We start from the raw sequence: 20,851 nt of genomic DNA on the forward strand, positions 1-20,851 counted from the left end.
TGGATTTTCCCGATGGAGCTCATATCTATAAAGCCCCTTTCACACTGCGGTTCTGGAAAATACATGGGTAATGTGCCCCGACAATTGTTCCCACGTCGCTAGATTTTTCACTTTCACTCTGCCAGTGATATAGTGAATCAAAAGTATGCTATATAAATGCATTATTCCAAAATGTTAAAATCAAATAATGTTGGTGCGAATAAAACAAAAATGCAAAGTGTTTCATTCATCCAATTAAAAAAAAAAAAATTGTAATGATTCACTTTTTTTTTTTTTCTTTTTTTTTTTTACTTGAGGAAATGAAAAATAAATAACTATTTTCTCAAGTTAAAAAATTTAGATGTCCATTATTACCCTAACATTTTTTGATTGGATCAATTAAACACTTGTTTCAGTGTTCTACAGCAGGTGATTTTTAAATCAAATTAAGTCTATGTAATTTTAAGGAAAAATAAAAATAATCATCTTATACAGAACTGACGTTTACTTCTGGCTTTTCAAACGTGTATGCAAGTTCTACTTTACAAAAAAAAACATTTCAGTTTTGTCACAGTTTAGTCCGTTTCGTTTCTCATCCAACACGTGAGAAGTTGAGCTGAATATCCCTTCACTGTCTCCGCTTGCAAAGGGTGTGGACAGGTACAGATACACTGAGGCAGCTTCATTGAGCGCTGGAAAGTGACTCATATTTCGTGCAGTCGGCTGTTTGCTTCCTGCTATCTGTGCCTCAGATGTGTAGCTCTGCCCGTGTCCTGCGCACAGATTTCGAAATACTTCCACACAAATGACATAGCAAACAGTTACAATGTAGTCTGTGCACGCGGGCGCACTTCCGGGAAAAAAAAAAACCTACAGGGTAAAATCCCTACCTTTTAGTTCTGGCTTTTGTTCACAAAGAGCTCGTTCTGGGACTGAACCTGGCAATATTACTAGGTCCCCAACCTGGGATCAATCCTGGAATCAATCCCATGATGTGTTTGCGTTCACACAGAAGGAGACCCGGCAATGTTCCGACAGTTTTCCAGGACCCATGAAGACCTCTAGCAGAAACACAAAGACATATGAAAAATATCACTGCTTTTAAAATCTATTTTCCATAATAATGTGTGCAATGTGACATCATTAAATAATTTGGAGAGTAATGTGGCATACTGTACATCTTTGCTTGAATTTCTCACTTTTATTTAGAGCTTGTGTCCGACACTAGACCTGTACCTGTGTGTCTGTATGAGATTGGTGAAGATTGCACTGGAGACAGTATTGGAGATATACTGGTTAGAAATGGTCTCGCTGTTTCTATTAAACAGTAAGTCATGAAAAAGACCATTCTATTTATCTATCTATCTTCCACCCATCCATTGTATTCAATATTAATTTTCTCCTGCTTCATCAGGAGCCAGATTAAAGATGCCCAGCCCATGGAGACGACAGTGTGGGACCCTCCATTTGAAGAGGAGCCTCTGTCTGTTGTTCTGACTCCTCCTCCTCCTCCTCCTCCTGTTGCTGAAAAGCTGAAGCCCAATCTAATTCTGCCCACATGCGTCAAAGATATCGAAGTTCGTGTGACACTTGTCACCTCTCCTGGAAACATCTATGTGCAGCTGCTGCAGTTTGACGACCAGCTGAAGAGGTGCCGATTTCCTCAGTCCATAATTGTACATTAGTGTTGGTCGATATGCTCCAGTCATAAGCCGCGTTGCCACCGCTGGAACTTTACCCAAGAACTAGGGACTTTGGGCTGGTACTCGGTGTGTTTCCACCGCAGGAACCAGGAACTAGTGCTGCAACAACGTGTCGACGTCATCGATTACGTCGACTACAAAAATGCATCGACGCGTCACACTGTTTACATCTCGCGTAATGGCGGCTTCTGCTCCTGGGAATGGAGAAAGTTGCATTCTATCACAAAAACAATAGGAAAACATACTGGCACTCTCCGGTGTTACGGTTTAACTGGTTACCGTGTTATCTGGTGCCCAACTTCTTGGTTCAGGTCTCCGCTGCAGATGTGAAGGAACGACCGCAGCAGATTCAGCGATTCTGAAAGCACAAACCGATGTGATATTATTAAGTGTCTAAAAAACGCAGACTTGCTCATTGCATTATTCTGATTGCATGAAACACTCTGAGTACCAGCCCAAAGTCCCTAGTTCCTGGGTAAAGTTCCTGCAGTGGAAACGCGGCTTAACTACACATTATATATTTGCAGTAAAATAGCATATGGATGTTCTAAAGTATATTTATTATGACTGAATGCGTATTTAACAGGATGACAGTTTAATAGAAATTATGTAGTTTATGCTGAAAGAATTGGTGAGAGAGCTGATTTCTGTCAGCAAGCACACACTGAACAACAAAACTCTTGTATCAGCGATGACTAATCTGAATTGGCCATTGCATTTAGAAATTCAATGGAATTGTATGTGTGATTGTTTATATCGCACAACACTAAAAAAAAATGATAGATCAAATAAGCCCTAATATTATAATAATCGTTGTCTTGAATTTGTCAAAGGCATCAGCCACAGGCGATATCTTTAACTATCATCGATACACAATACCCATGTCTATCGGCACAGTCTTATTGTACATCAAACCTCTTTTCAAAATAACAAATAAAGTCCTGTTTTCAGTGACGCATCTATTTAGCTCAAGAGGTTGGTATTCTGTCATAATGCTGCCATTTTGCATGCAATATTTGCAGAATCCACGACACACTGAAGAGTCTCTTCTCGAAGTCAGAGCCACAAGAGATGCTCTGGGAAGCAGAGATGTTCTGTGCTGCCAACAACACCGGGGTTTGGGAAAGAGGAAAAGTGTGCAGTGTGTCCACTAATGGTGTTGCAGAGGTAGATATAGTTGAATAAATCTGAAAAGAGTGGGATTTTAATTTAATTTGAGTGTTGTTTTCTTTATAGGTTTTGCGTTGTGACTTTGGCAATAAAGTCAAAGTTCATGTAAACAATCTCAGACCACTCAGTCCTGATCTGATCGGATCCTTCTTACTCGAATGTAACCTCAGTGGTGTAAGGTAAACAATCTGATGGAGCACTCATTTTCTCACTATCAGATGAGCATGCACAGTTTATATACACTTTGCAGAACCTTGTTCAAGGGGAGTACTAAAAGTGTATGATCTCTATTATTATGATTAACATTTAAACAGTCCACTATTTTACCACAACTTCAAACAAGACTTACCCAGTCAAATTTGTAATGTATTAATGCTTTTAGTGTTTCACAATGTGAAGTTGTTTTTAAATTTGTAATTACATATACATTTTCTTCCCTCCTGTTCTTCTTTACCTTCTTGTCCAACTCTCAGGCCAGCTGGTGGTCGCTCCGCTTGGACAGCCACGGCGTGTGACTTCATCTCTCACTACTTGACTGGTGCCATGGCTGTAATGAACATAAAGGTTAGAACAAATGTATGGGATCAAATTCCCACCAAAAAAAAATAACAAGCATGAAACCAAAATTTAAATCCAAAAACACAAGTAGAAATATGAAAATGATCTGTGAACATTGTTTGCTATTCTAAAAACTGTATCAATGTAAAGGAGTTATAAAACTATGGAAAAGTTATCTGTGTCTAGACTTGTGCCCGTATTCGGTAATGCGATATATTACGGTAATAAATATGCACGATATTGTTATCGTGGGCACTTATAAATACCGCAAATAATTATAGATTACAAATTATTCAGAATTTGAAATGCATTTTATGAAAACTATTCCAATCAACTGGTCAAAATGCACATCACCGCTGCATGCTGCTTGAAAGACTTGTGTGTGTGCTCTGATGTAAACAAGCATGCAAGAGAAGAACATGGAGGAACACATGAGAGACGCGCTGAATGAAAGCACATTCACTCTCTGACAGCAGATGGCACTAAACTGCAGAGAATGCAGTCCTTACCCTGGAAACCCCATATATAAACCAGCTGCACTACTTTCTAAAACCTATTTAAATCATTTTAAATAGGCATTGAGATTTGTGTATTTGCTATGATGTTCTTCTTACTTATTGGTCTTTATAGTTCTTTTGCACTTTAATCTGTGCAAAACATCTAACTTTATATATATTTCTGAATTGCTTTATTTTTTGTTAGAAAAAAGTTATTTAACCTATATCATATTATACTATATTTTGAGCACTTTTTAAAACTAAATTGCAATACCATGATAATACCATTTACCGTGATAAAAGCATGAGCAATTAATTGCAACAGGAAAATTAGATACCGGCATATCCCTATCTGTGTCAAAAAAAAAAAAAAACTTGGTGTATTTTTCCTCTCAGGACCCATCCGCCAGGCCAGTGCTGGTGTCTCTGTTCTGTTCAAACCGTGCTGGTCAAAACGTCAGTTTCGCCGATTTCCTCATCAGTGAAGGACTTGCTCTAAAGGAGAGAAAGTAAGAAAAAAAGTTTCTGCTCTGTATGCTTATCATTCACATGACTGTTTATGTTGATCTCGGTGTATACTACCGTATTTTTTGGACTATAAGTCACACCTAAGTATAAGTCGCATCTTACCAAAATACGTCATGAGGAGGGAAAAAAACATACAAGTCGCACTGGACTATAAGTCGCATTTATTTAGAACCAAGAACCAAGAGAAAACATTACCGTCTCCAGCCGCGAGAGGGCGCTCTATGTCTTCAGTGTAGACTACAGGAGCACTGAGCAGCATAGAGTGCCCTCTCGCGGCTGGAGACGGTAATGTTTTCTCTTGGTTCAATTCTCTCGGTTCATGTCAAATTAATTTGGATAAATAAGTCGCACCTGACTATAAGTAGCAGAACCAGCCAAACTGTGAAAAAATAGTATGACTTATAGTCCGGAAAATATGGTAAGTAAACCGTTTTTCTAGGGCTGCTCCCATATCCGAAACAGTCTTCTCAGAGCAGTGTGTGTTGAGTGAGAAGATTCCTGAGCCACAGAGAATCACAAGCCTTCCTCAGACACCACCCACACCCAGCCCTCGAATCAACCCACCACCAGAGAGAGTGCAGACACACTCATACCCCCCTCCAGAGCTGCCTCCCTGTGGACACACGCTCATGAACATCTCGGCCATCTCCGAACAAGGTGTCATTTACGCAATGACATACCAAGCAGGTGTGTGTCGTTTTATTTCTCACTAAAACAGTCAGTAATTTTGTTTTTATGACAATTTTCTATCATCACTTTTCATCCTTTCAAGCTGAGCATTTTTGCTGCTAAACCTTTAAGATTTAAGCTGTAAATGACATCTGTTAGGATTGGCTAGTAGCAGCTGCTACTGCAAAGTTACTGAAAACTGATAACTCATGTATGTGGGCAGTCATGAGTTAATGACTGTGGTAATATGTTATTGAAAATGCTTAAAGGAACACTCTTGACTTTTTGGGACTTTAGCTTATTCACAGTATCCCCCAGAGTTAGATAAGTCCATACATACCTTTTTCATTTCTGTGCGTTCTGTAAGTGTTATTTGAGGCACCCACCTAGCCTAGCTTAGCACAAAGACTGGATGTAAAGGATACTGTTAGCATAGTAATCCCAATAAGTGACAAAATAATGCAAACATTTTCCTATTTACATGTTGTGATCTGTATAGTCACAGCGTGTAAAAATAACAAGGCTATATGAGACAGAGACCGTTTTAATCGTATAAATACTGGGAACTATATTCTCACTAGGCGTAGGAGCACAGCTAATGTTACTTGGGCGGAGTGGCTACTTGGGTGGAGTGATTAGGGCAGCACACGAGACGCGCTGTGGTGATGAGCAGAGTGTTACATTTATATGTGATATTACATTTATGACTAACATTAGCCAAACTGTAACAGTGCCATGCTAATGTAATATAACCTTAGTAGTGACACTATTCCATGAATAGGGGCTCCGTGTATCCCATTTATTGTTATTATTGTGTTGTCATGAACACATTGCTCGTGATCATTATAACAAAATCACTTACTTGGTGGACAGCTGACCATTAGGTTCACTCGGCATGGAGCGTTTCTTCCAGTTGATCTTGTCACAATGGGGAAAAAAAGCGACAACTGCCGGGTGTATTAGGGCAGAGAAATCTTCTGTGGTAGTGACGCAAATATTTTGATTGTCATCAAGCCTTGACATTGATGGCAATACCCGGTCCCATTCATTACAACAAAGGCATTCGGTTTCTGTCAGCATAGGTTGGCATGTTCCACATTTACACAGCACCAGTCTGTGTTCGTTCTGATTCTCGCTTCGACATCTTGTCTTACAGCTTCCAAAGTTTGTAACTCCTCGTCTGTGTATTCTGGCTCAAAACTATATGGTTCTGGATCTTGGTTTGATACACAGTAAAATTCCTCTGAGTCTGACAATTCCTCAAAGTCAGCCATGACCACAAGTCACGTCTAGCTAGTCACTTGTTTTGTTTACGGAACCATCAACAGCGCGTCTCGTGTGCTGCGCAAATCACTCCGCCCAAGTAACATTAGCTGTGCCCCTACGCCTAGTGAGAATATAGTTCCCAGTATTTATACGATTAAAAACGGTCTCTGTCTCATATAGCCTTGTTATTTTTACACGCTGTGACTATACAGATCACAACATGTAAATAGGAAAATGTTTGCATTATTTTGTCACTTATTGGGATTACTATGCTAACAGTATCCATTTACATCCAGTCTTTGTGCTAAGCTAGGCTAGCGGTGGGTGCCTCAAATAACACTTACAGAACGCACAGAAATGAAAAAGGTATGTATGGACTTATCTAACTCTGGGGGATACTGTGAATAAGCTAAAGTCCCAAAAAGTCGGAGTGTTCCTTTAAAAACTCCATAATACAGAATTGTTTTCTGACGTGTTCAGTGTGCGAGTTTGATCGCTTACGGGAGCGGCTGCAACAGCACATTAAAACCCTGCCAAGACCGAAGAACTACAACTGGAAAGGAGTTTTGGGATGTGCTGTCATGGGAACCGACATGTTCTGGTACAGAGGTCAGGTGCAGGAGGTCATTGGAGGACACGTGAAGGTCAGTGAGCTTTCAAAGCATTGCATCACTTTCATATAAAAAAAAATTCATAATCTCAAATGTAAACACCTTGGGTCATATTGTTTTGTTACCAGTTTGTGATGTAACTGTTCCAGGTCCAATATGTGGATCAGGGACTTGTGGAGAGTATCCCGGTTTGTCATGTGTACCCCATGGTTCTCTGTGAGGATGTGCCGCAGCTCTGTGTGCCCTGTCAGATAAATGGAGTCATACCGGTATGCGTCTCTGTGCTAATATGAATTTGATTGTTTCCAATTTAAACTGGCCAATGTGATCATCCTTACAGTTCACTCTTAACACAGGGATTTCCAAACATTTTTGTCAATTAAACCTTTTTTACCTAAGATAATATATCAATAGCTTAACAATACATTGTAACATATTAGAATTTTTTGTTGTTGTTGTTGATCAATGGGCATCATTTAAAGCTAAAAAAAGTTTGTTAGTTTAATTTAGTTTTACATTTTTTTTTTATTTAGTTATCAGCTTTTCATCAACTCATAAATCCCTATTTTAACCTGATGGTTGAGATTTCTAAATTTATTTTGTGACAATTTCCCCTTAATGTAACACATTTATTAGAACTCTTATATTTAACCTCAAAATTAATATTTGTGAGGGGGGAGGGAGCGGCCTCGAGTAAGATGGCGGCTTAGCTTGTTAGCTCCGTGCCAGTTCCCTTTCTTTTTAAAGTTTTCTATGTTTCATTCGGTCAATATTCGACGTATCTAGTCCTAAAAACATTAAACAATGTCCGAGAGTAAAGAAACACGGGAGTTTCCACTGTTTAATTCCCGTTCATCCAGAAATACAAAGAAAAAGCACGCTGAGGCGGAGCAGGAGACCTCGTCTGATCAGGCCGACATTATGCTGATGGAAATCCGTTCGTTGGGATCCAGTTTGGCCAATATCGAAGGTAGACTAAGTGCGATCGATAATCGATTGGACAATATTTCTACCTCGGTTACTTCAATTCAAGAAACGATTTCCAATTTGTCTGGTAGAGTGGACTCGAACGAAACGCGTTTAACTGAGGCTGAGCGCAGAATCTCCGATGTCGAAGATAGCATGCCGGCTCGTGATAGTAAAATTGCATCTCTGGACAAAGAACTGACATCATTAAGAGCTAAAGTAGATGACCTGGAGAATCGAAGCAGACGTAAAAACCTGAGAATCGTCGGTCTCCCTGAGAAAACTGAAGGCTCTGAACCCATGGCACAGTTCCTTTCGAAGAGGCTCCCGGAGTGGCTGGACCTTGCACCCGATTCACGTTTCGAGATCGAGAGAGCTCACAGATCTCTCGGCCCGGTCCCGGGAGCAAATCGCCCCCCGCGAAGCGTCCTGGTCCGTTTTCTACGATACACGGATAAGGAATTCATCCTGCAGGCAGCGCGGAGAAAACGCAGCATCAGTCACGACGGGAGTCAACTGCGCTTCTTCCAGGACGTGTCCGCTGAGGTGCTGAAGAAACGCCGAGAGTTCGATGATGTCAGGAAAATACTTTCCGGCCGTAACATGTTTAGAGGCTTCGTTTACCCTGCAAAAATCAGATGCCTTCACGAAACGGAGATGCACGTCTTTTCCACTCCAGCGGCTGTCACAGAGTTTTTAAAGACTCTGAAAGATAAGTAACTATAAAGGACATAAAGGACATGAATGCATCACAAGTGGTTATTCTTAAAACTTTGAGGGCCTTACACTGTTAACTTTACAGAAAACTCTGAGGTAAATTTAATTTCAAATACATGGCCGGTTATCTTAGGTTGTCTTTTTCTTACACATAAATTATTTTTATATTATAATATCCTCACTACGGATTATCCTGTTGTGGCCACTTTATAGAGGTAAATCTACTTCCAATTTATTTATTTTACTTTTGTTAGACATATGGCCGGCTATTTTAAGTTAATATATTAGCATAATTTTTACTGATTATTTTGTTGTGGCTACGGTAGTGTATCAACCTCGGATGCTTGACCAAAAAAGGGGGACTGGCTGGTTACAAAGGTGTGCCTCCCTATGGGTATAATTCTGTACTACCATTTGGTATGGGTTGTCTTGTCTTTAGGGGTAATACCAATCGGGTACAGTAACCTGAGTTTCTCTCTAGGGTTGGCTCGTCGTTTGGGGACGAGACTGAGGGAGGGGGGGTGGGAGGGTTTTTTTTTTTCTCGTTATATCATGTTTTCGTTGTTAAAATGCAAAAAATATTTGTGTCAGTTTTGCTACTTTGTCAGACATGCCTCAGTCTTAAATCGAATTCTCTTTCGTTTCCATTTTTCTGTAACTGATGACAATGGACAATTCGGTTAGGCTTATTACATGGAATGTTAAAGGGTTAGGCAATGTGATCAAAAGGAAAAAAATTCTAACGCACCTTAAAAAACAGAGAGCTAACATAGCTATGCTTCAAGAGACACACCTGTCTGACTCTGAGCACTTGAAATTAAAGCGAGATTGGGTAGGGCAATTATTTTTCTCAACTTGTAAAGCAAACACAAGGAAAAGAGGTACTGTTATTTTAATTCATAAACACTTTCCTTTTGTTTTAGAGGATCAAATTAGTGACCCGGATGGAAGATATATCTTAATTACTGGTACAGTTTATGGGGAACCTTTTACCATAATTAATATATACGCTCCAAACGAAGACTCCCCTAAATTTATATCTAAAGTAATTCTTCTGTTTAGTCAATACTGTAAAGGTATGGGGGTCTGTGCCGGAGATTTTAACTGTGTCATGGACCAAAAAATGGACAAATCCCCTTCTGATACATTTACTAATCCTAGATCCTCTCTTGTTCTTAAAAAACTCTGTAACGAGGCCGGTATCGTTGATGCTTGGAGGGAATTTAATAAGGGTAGCAAGGAGTATACATTCTATTCCAATCCTCATTGCTCTTATTCTAGAATAGATTATATCTTTACCCCAGCTCATTGCCTCCATACTGTATCCTCCAGTGAAATTGGTTCAATTGTTCTGTCTGATCATGCCCCAGTTCAGTTAGACATGATTATAAACAACCGCAGGGCCACCAGGATCTGGAGATTCAACTCTTCCATGCTAAATGATTCAGCATTTTGTGACTTAGTCCGAGAAGGTTTTAAGAATTATTGGTCAGATAATAGAAATTCACCAGTCTCTTCAGCAATTATTTGGGACGCTGCTAAAGCCACAATTCGGGGACATATTATATCATACTCCTCAGCACGCAAAAAGGCTTGGTCAAAAAAAAGGCAAGAATTAGAACGAGAAGTAAAAAGATTGGAATGTTTACATAGTAAAGCCCCTAATCAAACAAATTGGGCCCAATTATGCCAAGCTAGAGCTGAACTTAATTTGGATCACACAAATCACATAAAAAAACTACTCTTTTTCTCCAAACAAAAATATTATGAATATGCTAACAAATCAGATAAATTATTGGCACATCAGATAAAAAAAAATTAAATGAGAGAACAATTAAATCATTAAAAACTCCAGATGGCTCGGTCACGTATAATCTTGATTTGATTAATAACCTATTTAAAAATTTTTATAAAGAACTATATAAATCTCAAATCACTGCTGAACAATCGGATATCATTGAATTTTTAGATAAACTTCCACTTACAGCCATCTCTGAAGAAGACAAGATATTTTTAGATTCGCCTTTGTCACCAGAAGAAGTCTTTAATGCTATTCAATCCATGCCTTCTAACAAATCTCCAGGTCCGGACGGTTTTCCCTGCGAGTTTTAGAAGTCATTTTGGCCAGAAATTTCTCATATTCTAATGCCTGCCCTTCAAAATTTATTAGATAATGGAGTAGCCCCTGAATCATGGAGAACAGCATCAATTTGTTTAATACCCAAAAAAGACAAAGATCCCCAGGAGTGTGCTTCCTATCGGCCAATAAGTCTTCTGAATACAGATTACAAAATTCTTGCTAAAATTCTTGCTCGTAGACTTGAAACTGTTTTACCACATATTATTAAACCAGACCAGACGGGATTCATAAAAGCACGCTTTGGTACAGATAACATACGTCGGCTCCTAAATTTGATAAATGTAACTCAAGAACATAAACTCCCCGCCCTTATTATTTCCCTGGACGCAGAAAAAGCGTTTGACAGGGTGGAATGGAAATTTCTATTTGCCACCCTTAAGAAATTCAATTTGGGCTCAAAATTGATCAAATTAATAAAATTACTTTACTCTAATCCCCAAGCTACAGTGACTACAAATGGTTTGATTTCAAAACCTTTTGATATTCAAAGAGGTACGAGGCAGGGCTGTCCCCTTTCACCCCTGCTCTTTGCCCTCATAATTGAACCTCTTGCTGAATCTGTTAGACAGTGCCAAAACTTTTTTGGAATAAAAGTGGGAAATGATGAACATCGCATATCCCTGTATGCAGACGATGTATTGCTGTATTCTTCAGAACCTGAAAAATCAATCCCTGCATTATTAAAATGTATTTCAGATTACAGCATGTTATCTGGATACAAGATTAATCTTACCAAATCCGTGGCGCTCCCTATTAATATTTCTAATATCTCTGACCTTTTGCCTCTTTCACCTTTCAAAATAACAACATCTGGTTTTAAATACCTAGGTATTTTCATTTCACCAAAATTGGATGATTTATTTAATATAAACTATACGCCTCTTGTTGGCAGAATTAAAAAAGATCTTATTACTTGGCATTCTCTCCCTATATCCTTCTTAGGCAGAATAAATGTAATTAGAATGAATATTCTTCCAAAGTTTTTATATTTATTTCAGTCCCTCCCCTGTTACTTAGCTAATCATTTTTTCAAAGACATTAACAAACACTTATCTAAATTCATTTGGAACAATAAAATGCCCCGTATTAATTTTAATAAGTTGACAAAACCAAAAGAGAAGGGAGGCATCGCTTTACCAAATTTACAATTTTATTATTGGTCAGCACAAGTGAAACATATGGTCAGTTGGTATAATGAACGGACTGACTCCATGTGGGTTAATATAGAAGCAACGGTTTGTGCCCCCCTTCCAATAAAATTTCTGCCTTTTATTAAAAATTTTAGAAAAATCAAAAACATTTCAACAAATCCTATTATTCTAAACACTCTTTTGGTATGGAGAGATGTCAGAACATATCTTAAAATTCCAGCCAACCTTTCTTTGCTTTCCCCTATTGCCTATAATCCAGATTTTCCTATTTCATTACATAATATAGGTCTTTCAGACTGGTCTAAATTAGGGATCTCAACTATATCTTGCCTTTTTTTAGAGAATACATTAAAATCTTTCCAACAACTTTCATGTCAATATAATATACCACAAGCAAACTTTTTCAAATATCTCCAGTTGCGTCACTTTATAAAACCTTTATCAGATAATTGTAAACTAAGACTCAAACTTACTGCCATTGAACAAATTGTGACAAACAATTTTTCCAAGGGAATAATCTCAGTGATATATGATGCCCTTTCTGATACATGTACTTCCTCATTAGATAGTTTGAAGAACGTTTGGGAAAAGGACTTAGGTCATGAAATTGACAATGATGATTGGATCGCCCTAATTAACAACTTATACTTTAAATGTAATTCATTGGGAGTTCACGAACTTAACTACAAATTCATCAATAGAATTTATCTCACACCATTACGTTTAAAGAAAATCTATAGAAATTCGACTGGCCTATGTTTTAATTGCAAAAAACATAAGGGAACATTTCTTCACTGTTTTTGGTACTGTAGCAGAATCATCCCTTTTTGGAACAAAATACATAACTTTTTACAAGAACTCTTTGGGTTACAGTTTTGTTTCTCCTTGGAATTGTACATGTTATCTGTTGGAGTTGAGACAGTGTTTGATTCTCATGTGAAACATATGTTCTTAATTTTGGTGTATCTGGCAAAGAAATGCATACTACTATTATGGTCATCTCCTCAGGTTCCTTCTTTCAAAATGTGGATGTCTAAAATATCTATATTACTCCCGCTTGAGAAACTTACATATGACGTGCACCGAAAATCTGATGACTTTTGGCGGATATGGTCACCTCTTTGGCATTATATAAAGAACCTTCCTTGACTCTCTAATTTGTGATTCCCTGTACTTGTAATGTATTTTATCATTTGACTTTTTTTTTTTTTTTCCTTCTTCCTTTCCATTGTATTTTGCTTTGTTCTTATTTTGTATGTCTGACACTGTATCTGTGTACTTCTGATCATTGAACTGACAATAAAAAAAAAAAAATAAAAAAAAAAAAAAAAAAAAAAAATATCAACATGGTGCAAACCATTGTGTCTCACCATTTTATGGTAACAAATAAAATAAAGATTTGCACAAAAAAAAAAAAAAAAAAAAAAAAAAAATCAATATTTGTAAAATATTTAAAATGTAATTTCTGCATAAAGAAAACGCATATTTCAGAGCCTTTTAAAGTCTTTTTGCATTTTGAGTTAATTTTCATCCAATCAATATCTTCAGTGTGGTCCTACAAATAGGATGTGCTTTAATATATGCATTATACAAATATTTTTTTTATATACGGTCATAAAACATGACCCCAAGAACTTATGAATTGAATTCTTGTGGTGAGACTTTATGGTTATTTTAGCAATACTGTAATGAAAACTTAAAGGGTTCAGCCAAAAATCTAAATTATGTAATTAATAACTTACCCTCATGTTGTTCCAAACCCGTGAGACCTCCGTTTATCTTTGGAACGCAGTTTAAGATATTTTCACGAGTTCACACTTACATATAATTAACTGAATATTATAATGCGTATTTGGCGTGCTGTCCGGGGAAGGGGCTCCGAGCTCGGGAATGGCCCGAACCTAGAGTACCCCCCCATATATGAAAGTGTAAAGTGAACTCTAGTGGAGGCGAAGGGGTGGAGGGGGGATGCTGATAAACCGTCAATAGAGACAGGTAGGCTGATTCAGCTGTATTTATACCCTAAGGTTGATTATCTTGAGTGGTTCCACCTGTGCTAATTAGGTTAAGTATCTGACGTGCTTCTCCCGAACCTTGTTATGAAACTACATTTCACGAGTTCACACTTACATATAATTAACTGAATATTATAATGCGTATTTGGCGTGCTGTCCGGGGAAGGGGCTCCGAGCTCGGGAATGGCCCGAACCTAGAGTACCCCCCAAAAAGCTAAAGAGCAGGAGGACAGCCGGCCGAACTAAAGACCCCCCCAAATGAGTGCCACGTTTGGCGGGCTGGCATCTCGAGAAAGGGTCTGAATGTTTGTCCAGTGGGCCTGTGATGGCGGCTCACTGTACCTGGACTGACGGGCCCTGCTGGCCTGCAACGGGGAGCAATTGTAATTTGGAGCGACTGATCAGGCGAGTTGTGCCTTTCTCCGCTGTGAGACCATTGCTCGCTGGACCGAAAGAGAAAACAGGAAAGAGAGAAAATGAAAGCTTGACCGGGAGATTTTCTCACACTGCGTCCGTTGTGAGACCAAATGCTCGCTGGACGAAAGAGAAAACGTAAGTGCTCTACCGGGAAAGTTCTCACTGCGTCCGCTGTGAGACCAAATGCTCGCTGGACAGAAAGAGAAAACAGGAAAGAGGGAAATGAGAGCTTGACCGGGAGATTTTCTCACACTGCGTCCGCTGTGAGACCCAATGCTCGCTGGACGAAAGAGAAAACGTAAGTGCTCTACCGGGAAAGTTCTCACTGCGTCCGCTGTGAGACCAAATGCTCGCTGGACAGAAAGAGAAAACAGGAAAGAGGAAAATGAGAGCTTGACCGGGAGATTTTCTCACACTGCATCCGTTGTGAGACCCAATGCTCGCTGGACGAAAGAGAAAACGTAAGTGCTCTACCGGGAAAGTTCTCGGTGCGTCCGCTGTGAGACCAAATGCTCGCTGGACAGAAAGAGAAAACAGGAAAGAGGGAAAATGAGAGCTTGACCGGGAGATTTTCTCACACTGCGTCCGCTGTGAGACCCAATACTCACTGGACGAAAGAGAAAACGTAAGTGCTCTACCGGGAAAGTTCTCGGTGCGTCCGCTGTGAGACCAAATGCTCGCTGGACAGAAAGAGAAAACAGGAAAGAGGGAAAATGAGAGCTTGACCGGGAGATTTTCTCACACTGCGTCCGCTGTGAGACCAAATGCTCGCTGGACAGAAAGAGAAAACAGGAAAGAGGGAAAATGAGAGCTTGACCGGGAGATTTTCTCACACTGCGTCCGCTGTGAGACCCAATACTCACTGGACGAAAGAGAAAACGTAAGTGCTCTACCGGGAAAGTTCTCGGTGCGTCCGCTGTGAGACCAAATGCTCGCTGGACAGAAAGAGAAAACAGGAAAGAGGGAAAATGAGAGCTTGACCGGGAGATTTTCTCACACTGCGTCCGCTGTGAGACCCAATACTCACTGGACGGAAGAGAAAACGTAAGTGTTCTACCGGGAAAGTTCTCGCTGCGTCCGCTGTGAGACCAAATGCTCGCTGGACAGAAAGAAAAAACAGGAAAGAGGGAAATGAGAGCTTGACCGGGAGATTTTCTCACACTGCGTCTGCTGTGAGACCCAATGCTCGCTGGACGAAAGAGAAAACGTAAGTGCTCTACCGGGAAAGTTCTCGCTGAGTCTGCTGTGAGACCAAATGCTCGCTGGACAGAAAGAGAAAACAGGAAAAAGAGATAATGAGAGCTTGACCGGGAGATTTTCTCACACTGCGTCCGCTGTGAGACCCAATACTCACTGGACGGAAGAGAAAAGGTAAGTGCTCTACCGGGAAAGTTCTCACTGCGTCCGCTGTGAGACCAAATACTCGCTGGACAGAAAGAGAAAATGGGAAAGAGGGAAATGAAAGCTTGACCGGGAGATTTCTCACACTGTGTCCACTGAGAGACCCAATGCTCACTGGACAAAAGAGAAAACGTAAGTGCTCTACTAGAACAGTTCTCGCTGCAAGACCAAATGCGGGAGATGCAGACAAGGCTCATGCAGGAGTGGACACTGTTGCGGCAGCGGGGAGATACAAAAAAGGCTCCTGCGGGAGCAGACACTGCTGCGGCAGTGGGGAGATCTGTGGCAGTGAGGAGGTACGGGAAAGGCTCCTGCGGGAGCAGACGCTGCTGTGGCAGTGGAGAGATACGGAAAAAGCTCCTGCGTGAGCAGATACTGCAGTGAGGAGGTACAGGAAAGGTTCCTGCGGGAGCAGACACTGCTGCGGCAGTGGGGAGATATGGGAAAGGCTCCTGCGGGAGCTGCGGCAGTGAGGAGGTACAGGAAAGGCTACTTGCTTTTGGCTGCTGTAGATATTGGCTGCGGGAAGAGTAAAAAGGGTTAGTAACATTTGATGGGGCAAGCAAAAAATGAATGGGTAGCCTACTGTGTTACCAGCTTAGCAATTGGTTGCCTGATTTGACAATTCCTCAAGCATTGTCCACATTATTATGTTACTGTTGGAAAAGCATATTTTCCTCTCATTTGGCCTCCGGGCTCTTAGGCGGTCTCCCGGGCGGATACGTTTGGAAGGCTGTTTTCACGTTGTTGTATGGACTGTGGAAAAAAGGGTTTTGGAAACGATGAAGCATGTTTAGTCTTGCAAGACATTGTACCCGAGGACATGATTATAGCAGTAACGTACCAGTCACCCCCCATTTTGCATGGAGACAGAAATTACATACCCAAAATAAAAATGTTTCTGCTCATGATTCTTTCTGACTAGATACATTATCGACGTTTGTCCATGAGCTGACACTTCAACGTTTTACCGTTCAGGAATAGGAATCGTATTCCTGATAGAATTTACTAAATAACTGTCACTGAAAATATGTTTTATCGAAATATTGGTCAAATATCGAAGCCAGAGTCTTTAGACTTTCAATTGATGCACGGTTTATCCATATCAAGTCAGAGTGAAGTTTAACGTGCTGTGGAAGTGAAACAATAATAAACTGGGGCCGTCGGCGATGCTTGCAAGCGAATGGGTTAATAGCAGTTATGTGCTATTCGCTTCTAAGTGGTTTCTAAAGATATTTACTTGCCTGTTTTTCATATTACGGTCCTGAAAAGGCAACATTAATTTTACTCCCACTTGCTGTCCTGTGTCAAAACACGAGGGCAGATGCGTTTTACATGAATTTTGAGTGATCACTAAATAAGTCCCTAAATAATTTGGTCCTGCCAGAAAAATTGCATGGAGATATTTTTTTTTTTTTTTTTTTTTTTTTTTTTTTTTTTACTTATCATGGAACATTATTGTATCATTTCAGTGAGGTTTAAACGTGCTCGGTAAGGCAAATGTAATGTCTTGGACATTTCAGTGTGGATGGAGACTGGAAATAATGCCTTTGTTCGTGGTTAAATGTGGCATTATCATCTGACGGATCTACGTTTGTATCTGTAGTCCAAATCTATGCGCACTCCACACTCCAGATCAGCAGGTGGCGGTAATGCATCTTTACGCTGGTTTGCCAAAACCACCACAAAACACTAGTAGAAGATGGAACTGCGTCATGACGTCATTTAACAAACTTTAGCCGCGAACCTACTTTTAGAAGCAACATTTTGGATGCCAACTGCCGTAAAATCCAATGAACCAGCTTTTAGAGTTTTCGCCTGAAAATGTGTTGGTTAACATCGCGCGGTTAAACTGCAACTCGGCCGGAACGCCGGTGTGAAAGGCTGAGTCGCGACGGGAAGAGAGAGCCTTGTTGCCGTGAGAACTTGGGTGCGGCCCAGGCTGGTTGGATTCCAGCTCGAGGAGAGCTCGGTCTCGGGCGGCATGATCATTGTGTCGAGCGAGCGAGCTCGGAGCTTGCACGGTCTATTGGCCACGACTTGTGGCTTGACGAGGAGAGCAGCTGTCGCGATGACGCTTAATGCTGCTCAATGGTCGTGTTTGACTGGGTAGGAAAGATCGCGGGTCCGGCAAAAGCAGCAGGTCTTATAAATCCCCGGTGAAGCTCTCTTCGTTGGTACGAAAAATGGGTCCGTGGTAAGGTGACAGACGAAGCGAACCGGCATGCTGATAAACCGTCAATAGAGACAGGTAGGCTGATTCAGCTGTATTTATACCCTAAGGTTGATTATCTTGAGTGGTTCCACCTGTGCTAATTAGGTTAAGTATCTGACGTGCTTCTCCCGAACCTTGTTATGAAACTACATTTAGTTTAGTCCGAGAGCTTTCTGTCCCACCATTGAAGCTGTGTGTACGGTATACTGTCCATGTCCAGAAAGGTAATCTCACGGGTTTGGAACAACATGAGAGTGAGTTATTAATGACATAATTTTAATTTTTTGGTGAACTAACCCTTTAACTTGCTGAAGAAAGCAAATTAAAGGGTTCGGTGGGTATGAGAGATTATTTCAGATGTCCTGAAATGAACAATTCCAAATAAAGTAATTTTTTTAATGTGATGAAATACTCTGGCAAATCCTTGGATTTGAACTGTTACAGATTGGGAAGGGCTGGCAGTGGGATGCTGTGGTGCTCATGAAGGAGTTGCTACTTGGGCGTTCAGTCTATGTCCACATTATTGTAAGTGAATATACATCTACACCACTCCATGTATCAGCAGAACTCTATTTATCACTAAAGTGTCAATTATCATGTGTTGACAAGCACTCTCCCCATAAACCTGTTGTTTTGCAGGAGCCCCCAGAGGATCCGCGTGGCTGTGTAAAGGTTGAGATCACGGTGGATGGAATGGCGCTTAGCAAGATAATGGTGCATCACCAATATGCCAGTTTTGATCCTGCCATCATCAGTCAGGAGGTATGATCAGTGGATATTAGTAAAAGCAGAGTTGTTTTGCCTGTGTGAGGTGTAGATATTAACAGTATGTTTATGTGCAGGATTATGTTGTTAAGCCTCTTGTCCCTGATTTGGATGACTGGGACCTAAACACAGAGGTAAACGTTTAATTTCTGTTCACATCATACAATTCCTGAATTTCTGGTTAAACTATTTCCATAGAAGTCACTCAGTTTGCTTACTAAATGTCAGAACTGGTTTAGTAGCAATATGTTGTGTTTTCAGGGGTTGGAGGAGCCCCAGCCTGTATTTGGGATTTATAAAGAACTCCAGATTCCTAAAGGAAGAGCACATTTCCCTGCCAAGGTCAAGCATATCCGCACCCCAAATGAGGTATGTGAGCTGAATTAGGGATGGACGATGTGGCCAAGATTTTATCATGATATATTTCTTAATTTCGGTTGATATGATATAAATCAGATATCGATATGAACTATTTTTTTTAAAGCCTCAGGAAAAAATGCCCAAAATGTCCACAACAGATGTATGTACCTACAAACTCTAATTTGCCAAGGCTCAATCCCAATTCTATTTAGTATTTTATATCCCTTCCCCTACCCCTCCGCCTACCCCCCTTCCCTTTGTCCCTTGAAACAGAGTGTCAAGGTGTAGGGGAGAAATATTCCCCTAAGGATTGGGACACCACTACTATGCCGTCATGTTATCATACGTCGTCTGGCTCCTACAATTCACACATATACTGGTGTGCTGGTGTGGATTAGAGCCTTTAATTATCGTTCTGTATTAATGCGCTGCTTACTGACACACACACATATATCAGAAATCATGCAGCTCACACATCCAGGTGAAAAGAAACTTGTCAAGGCTGCCCCACGACTTTTATTAAATACATTTCAAATGCTGAATCGCTACATTATTTATAACAGCAATTTTTTTTTGAGTAACATTTTTAGAACCGGCAGAAACAGTGGTTTCCCTGTTAATGGCTGTAAACAAAGCAGCTCTGCTCATGAACACTCCTGTATCTGATCAAATGAAAATGCCATTGAAACTATTCAGAAGACAGTCAGTTTTCTTCAAAGATACATTCATTTAAAACACAGACACCGTGTTCAAATTTTGAAAAGTGCAGTGCTTGTGTTTATTCAATATAGTCCACCTCCACAAATAAATGTTTGGGAAATGCTGGTAATGCATATTGAAATATCAGAAATGTTTAAAAATCATATCTTTATTGAAAATACTTTGAGATATTTTGATATTAAATTATTATCCAGCCCTAGAGCTGATAAGTCTGTTACATAAATACATGGCCTCATTCATCAAAAAATGAAAAGCTGCTCATGAATCGATCATGTCTCAAAGAGTTGGTCCTAACATCAAAATGCAGCACCAGTATTAGATGAAATTTTGTACCAAGCAGCTCTCTGTTGATCAACACATTAAATCCGTGTGACCAACTTGAAGCCGTAGTGAATTTCTTTTGCAACCATTACAATGGTAAATGTGTCCACTACTTTACAGTCTCTTACTTTACTTGAATCTAATGTGTGTCTGCAGGTGTTCCTGTGTGTGTTGGATAAGTGTGAACAGGAGCAGGAAGAGAGTTTGGAGGAAGCTCTTGAGCGTGTGAATGAGAATATAGAAAATCTGAGCCTGCTGACAGACTTCCCCATTGGTGCTTATATTTGTTGTTTGATCATGATTCATTTCAGTGAATGCAAACACCTCTGTGGTATTTTGTTTGTATACATGCCTGTTTTTATCAAATTTATTCCAAAAACTTTGAGACCATGTTTTTCCTACACAGGCTAAATAACTTGGAGAATAGATGGATGTTTTTAATTGTGTTTGTGTGCAGAGTGTCCCTGTCTGGCCGAGTACAGCGATGGTAAATATTATCGTGCGAAGTTACTGGGTTTTTCTCAACTCACTCCTTCTGTGAAGCTCCTTGTGAGACATGTGGATTTTGGTTCAGATGACATCTTACTAACACAAAAGTGAGACTATACAAATTAATCGGGGGCCTTTGAGAGTAATTGTCGTTCTTGTAGAAATTTAAAAGCTTTTTGGTTCAGTTAGGTTC

General features: G+C 40.1%; 1 protein-coding gene across 1 annotated transcript in view; it reads left to right on the plus strand.

The window, feature by feature from the left end:
* Positions 1–20,851, plus strand: part of LOC113108102 (RING finger protein 17-like) — a 44,538-nt gene that overhangs the window by 20,296 nt on the left and 3,391 nt on the right. The window contains 15 exon segments of the mRNA XM_026270919.1: positions 1,189–1,306; positions 1,394–1,630; positions 2,705–2,849; positions 2,919–3,031; positions 3,326–3,416; positions 4,304–4,416; positions 4,875–5,122; positions 6,851–7,014; positions 7,131–7,250; positions 18,448–18,528; positions 18,643–18,765; positions 18,846–18,902; positions 19,030–19,137; positions 20,326–20,443; positions 20,627–20,765. Of these exon segments, the coding sequence (XP_026126704.1) occupies positions 1,189–1,306; positions 1,394–1,630; positions 2,705–2,849; positions 2,919–3,031; positions 3,326–3,416; positions 4,304–4,416; positions 4,875–5,122; positions 6,851–7,014; positions 7,131–7,250; positions 18,448–18,528; positions 18,643–18,765; positions 18,846–18,902; positions 19,030–19,137; positions 20,326–20,443; positions 20,627–20,765 (1,975 nt within the window).

Source organism: Carassius auratus, chromosome 9 (assembly GCF_003368295.1).
Source record: "Carassius auratus strain Wakin chromosome 9, ASM336829v1, whole genome shotgun sequence".
In the NCBI taxonomy this organism is placed as follows: domain Eukaryota; kingdom Metazoa; phylum Chordata; class Actinopteri; order Cypriniformes; family Cyprinidae; genus Carassius; species Carassius auratus.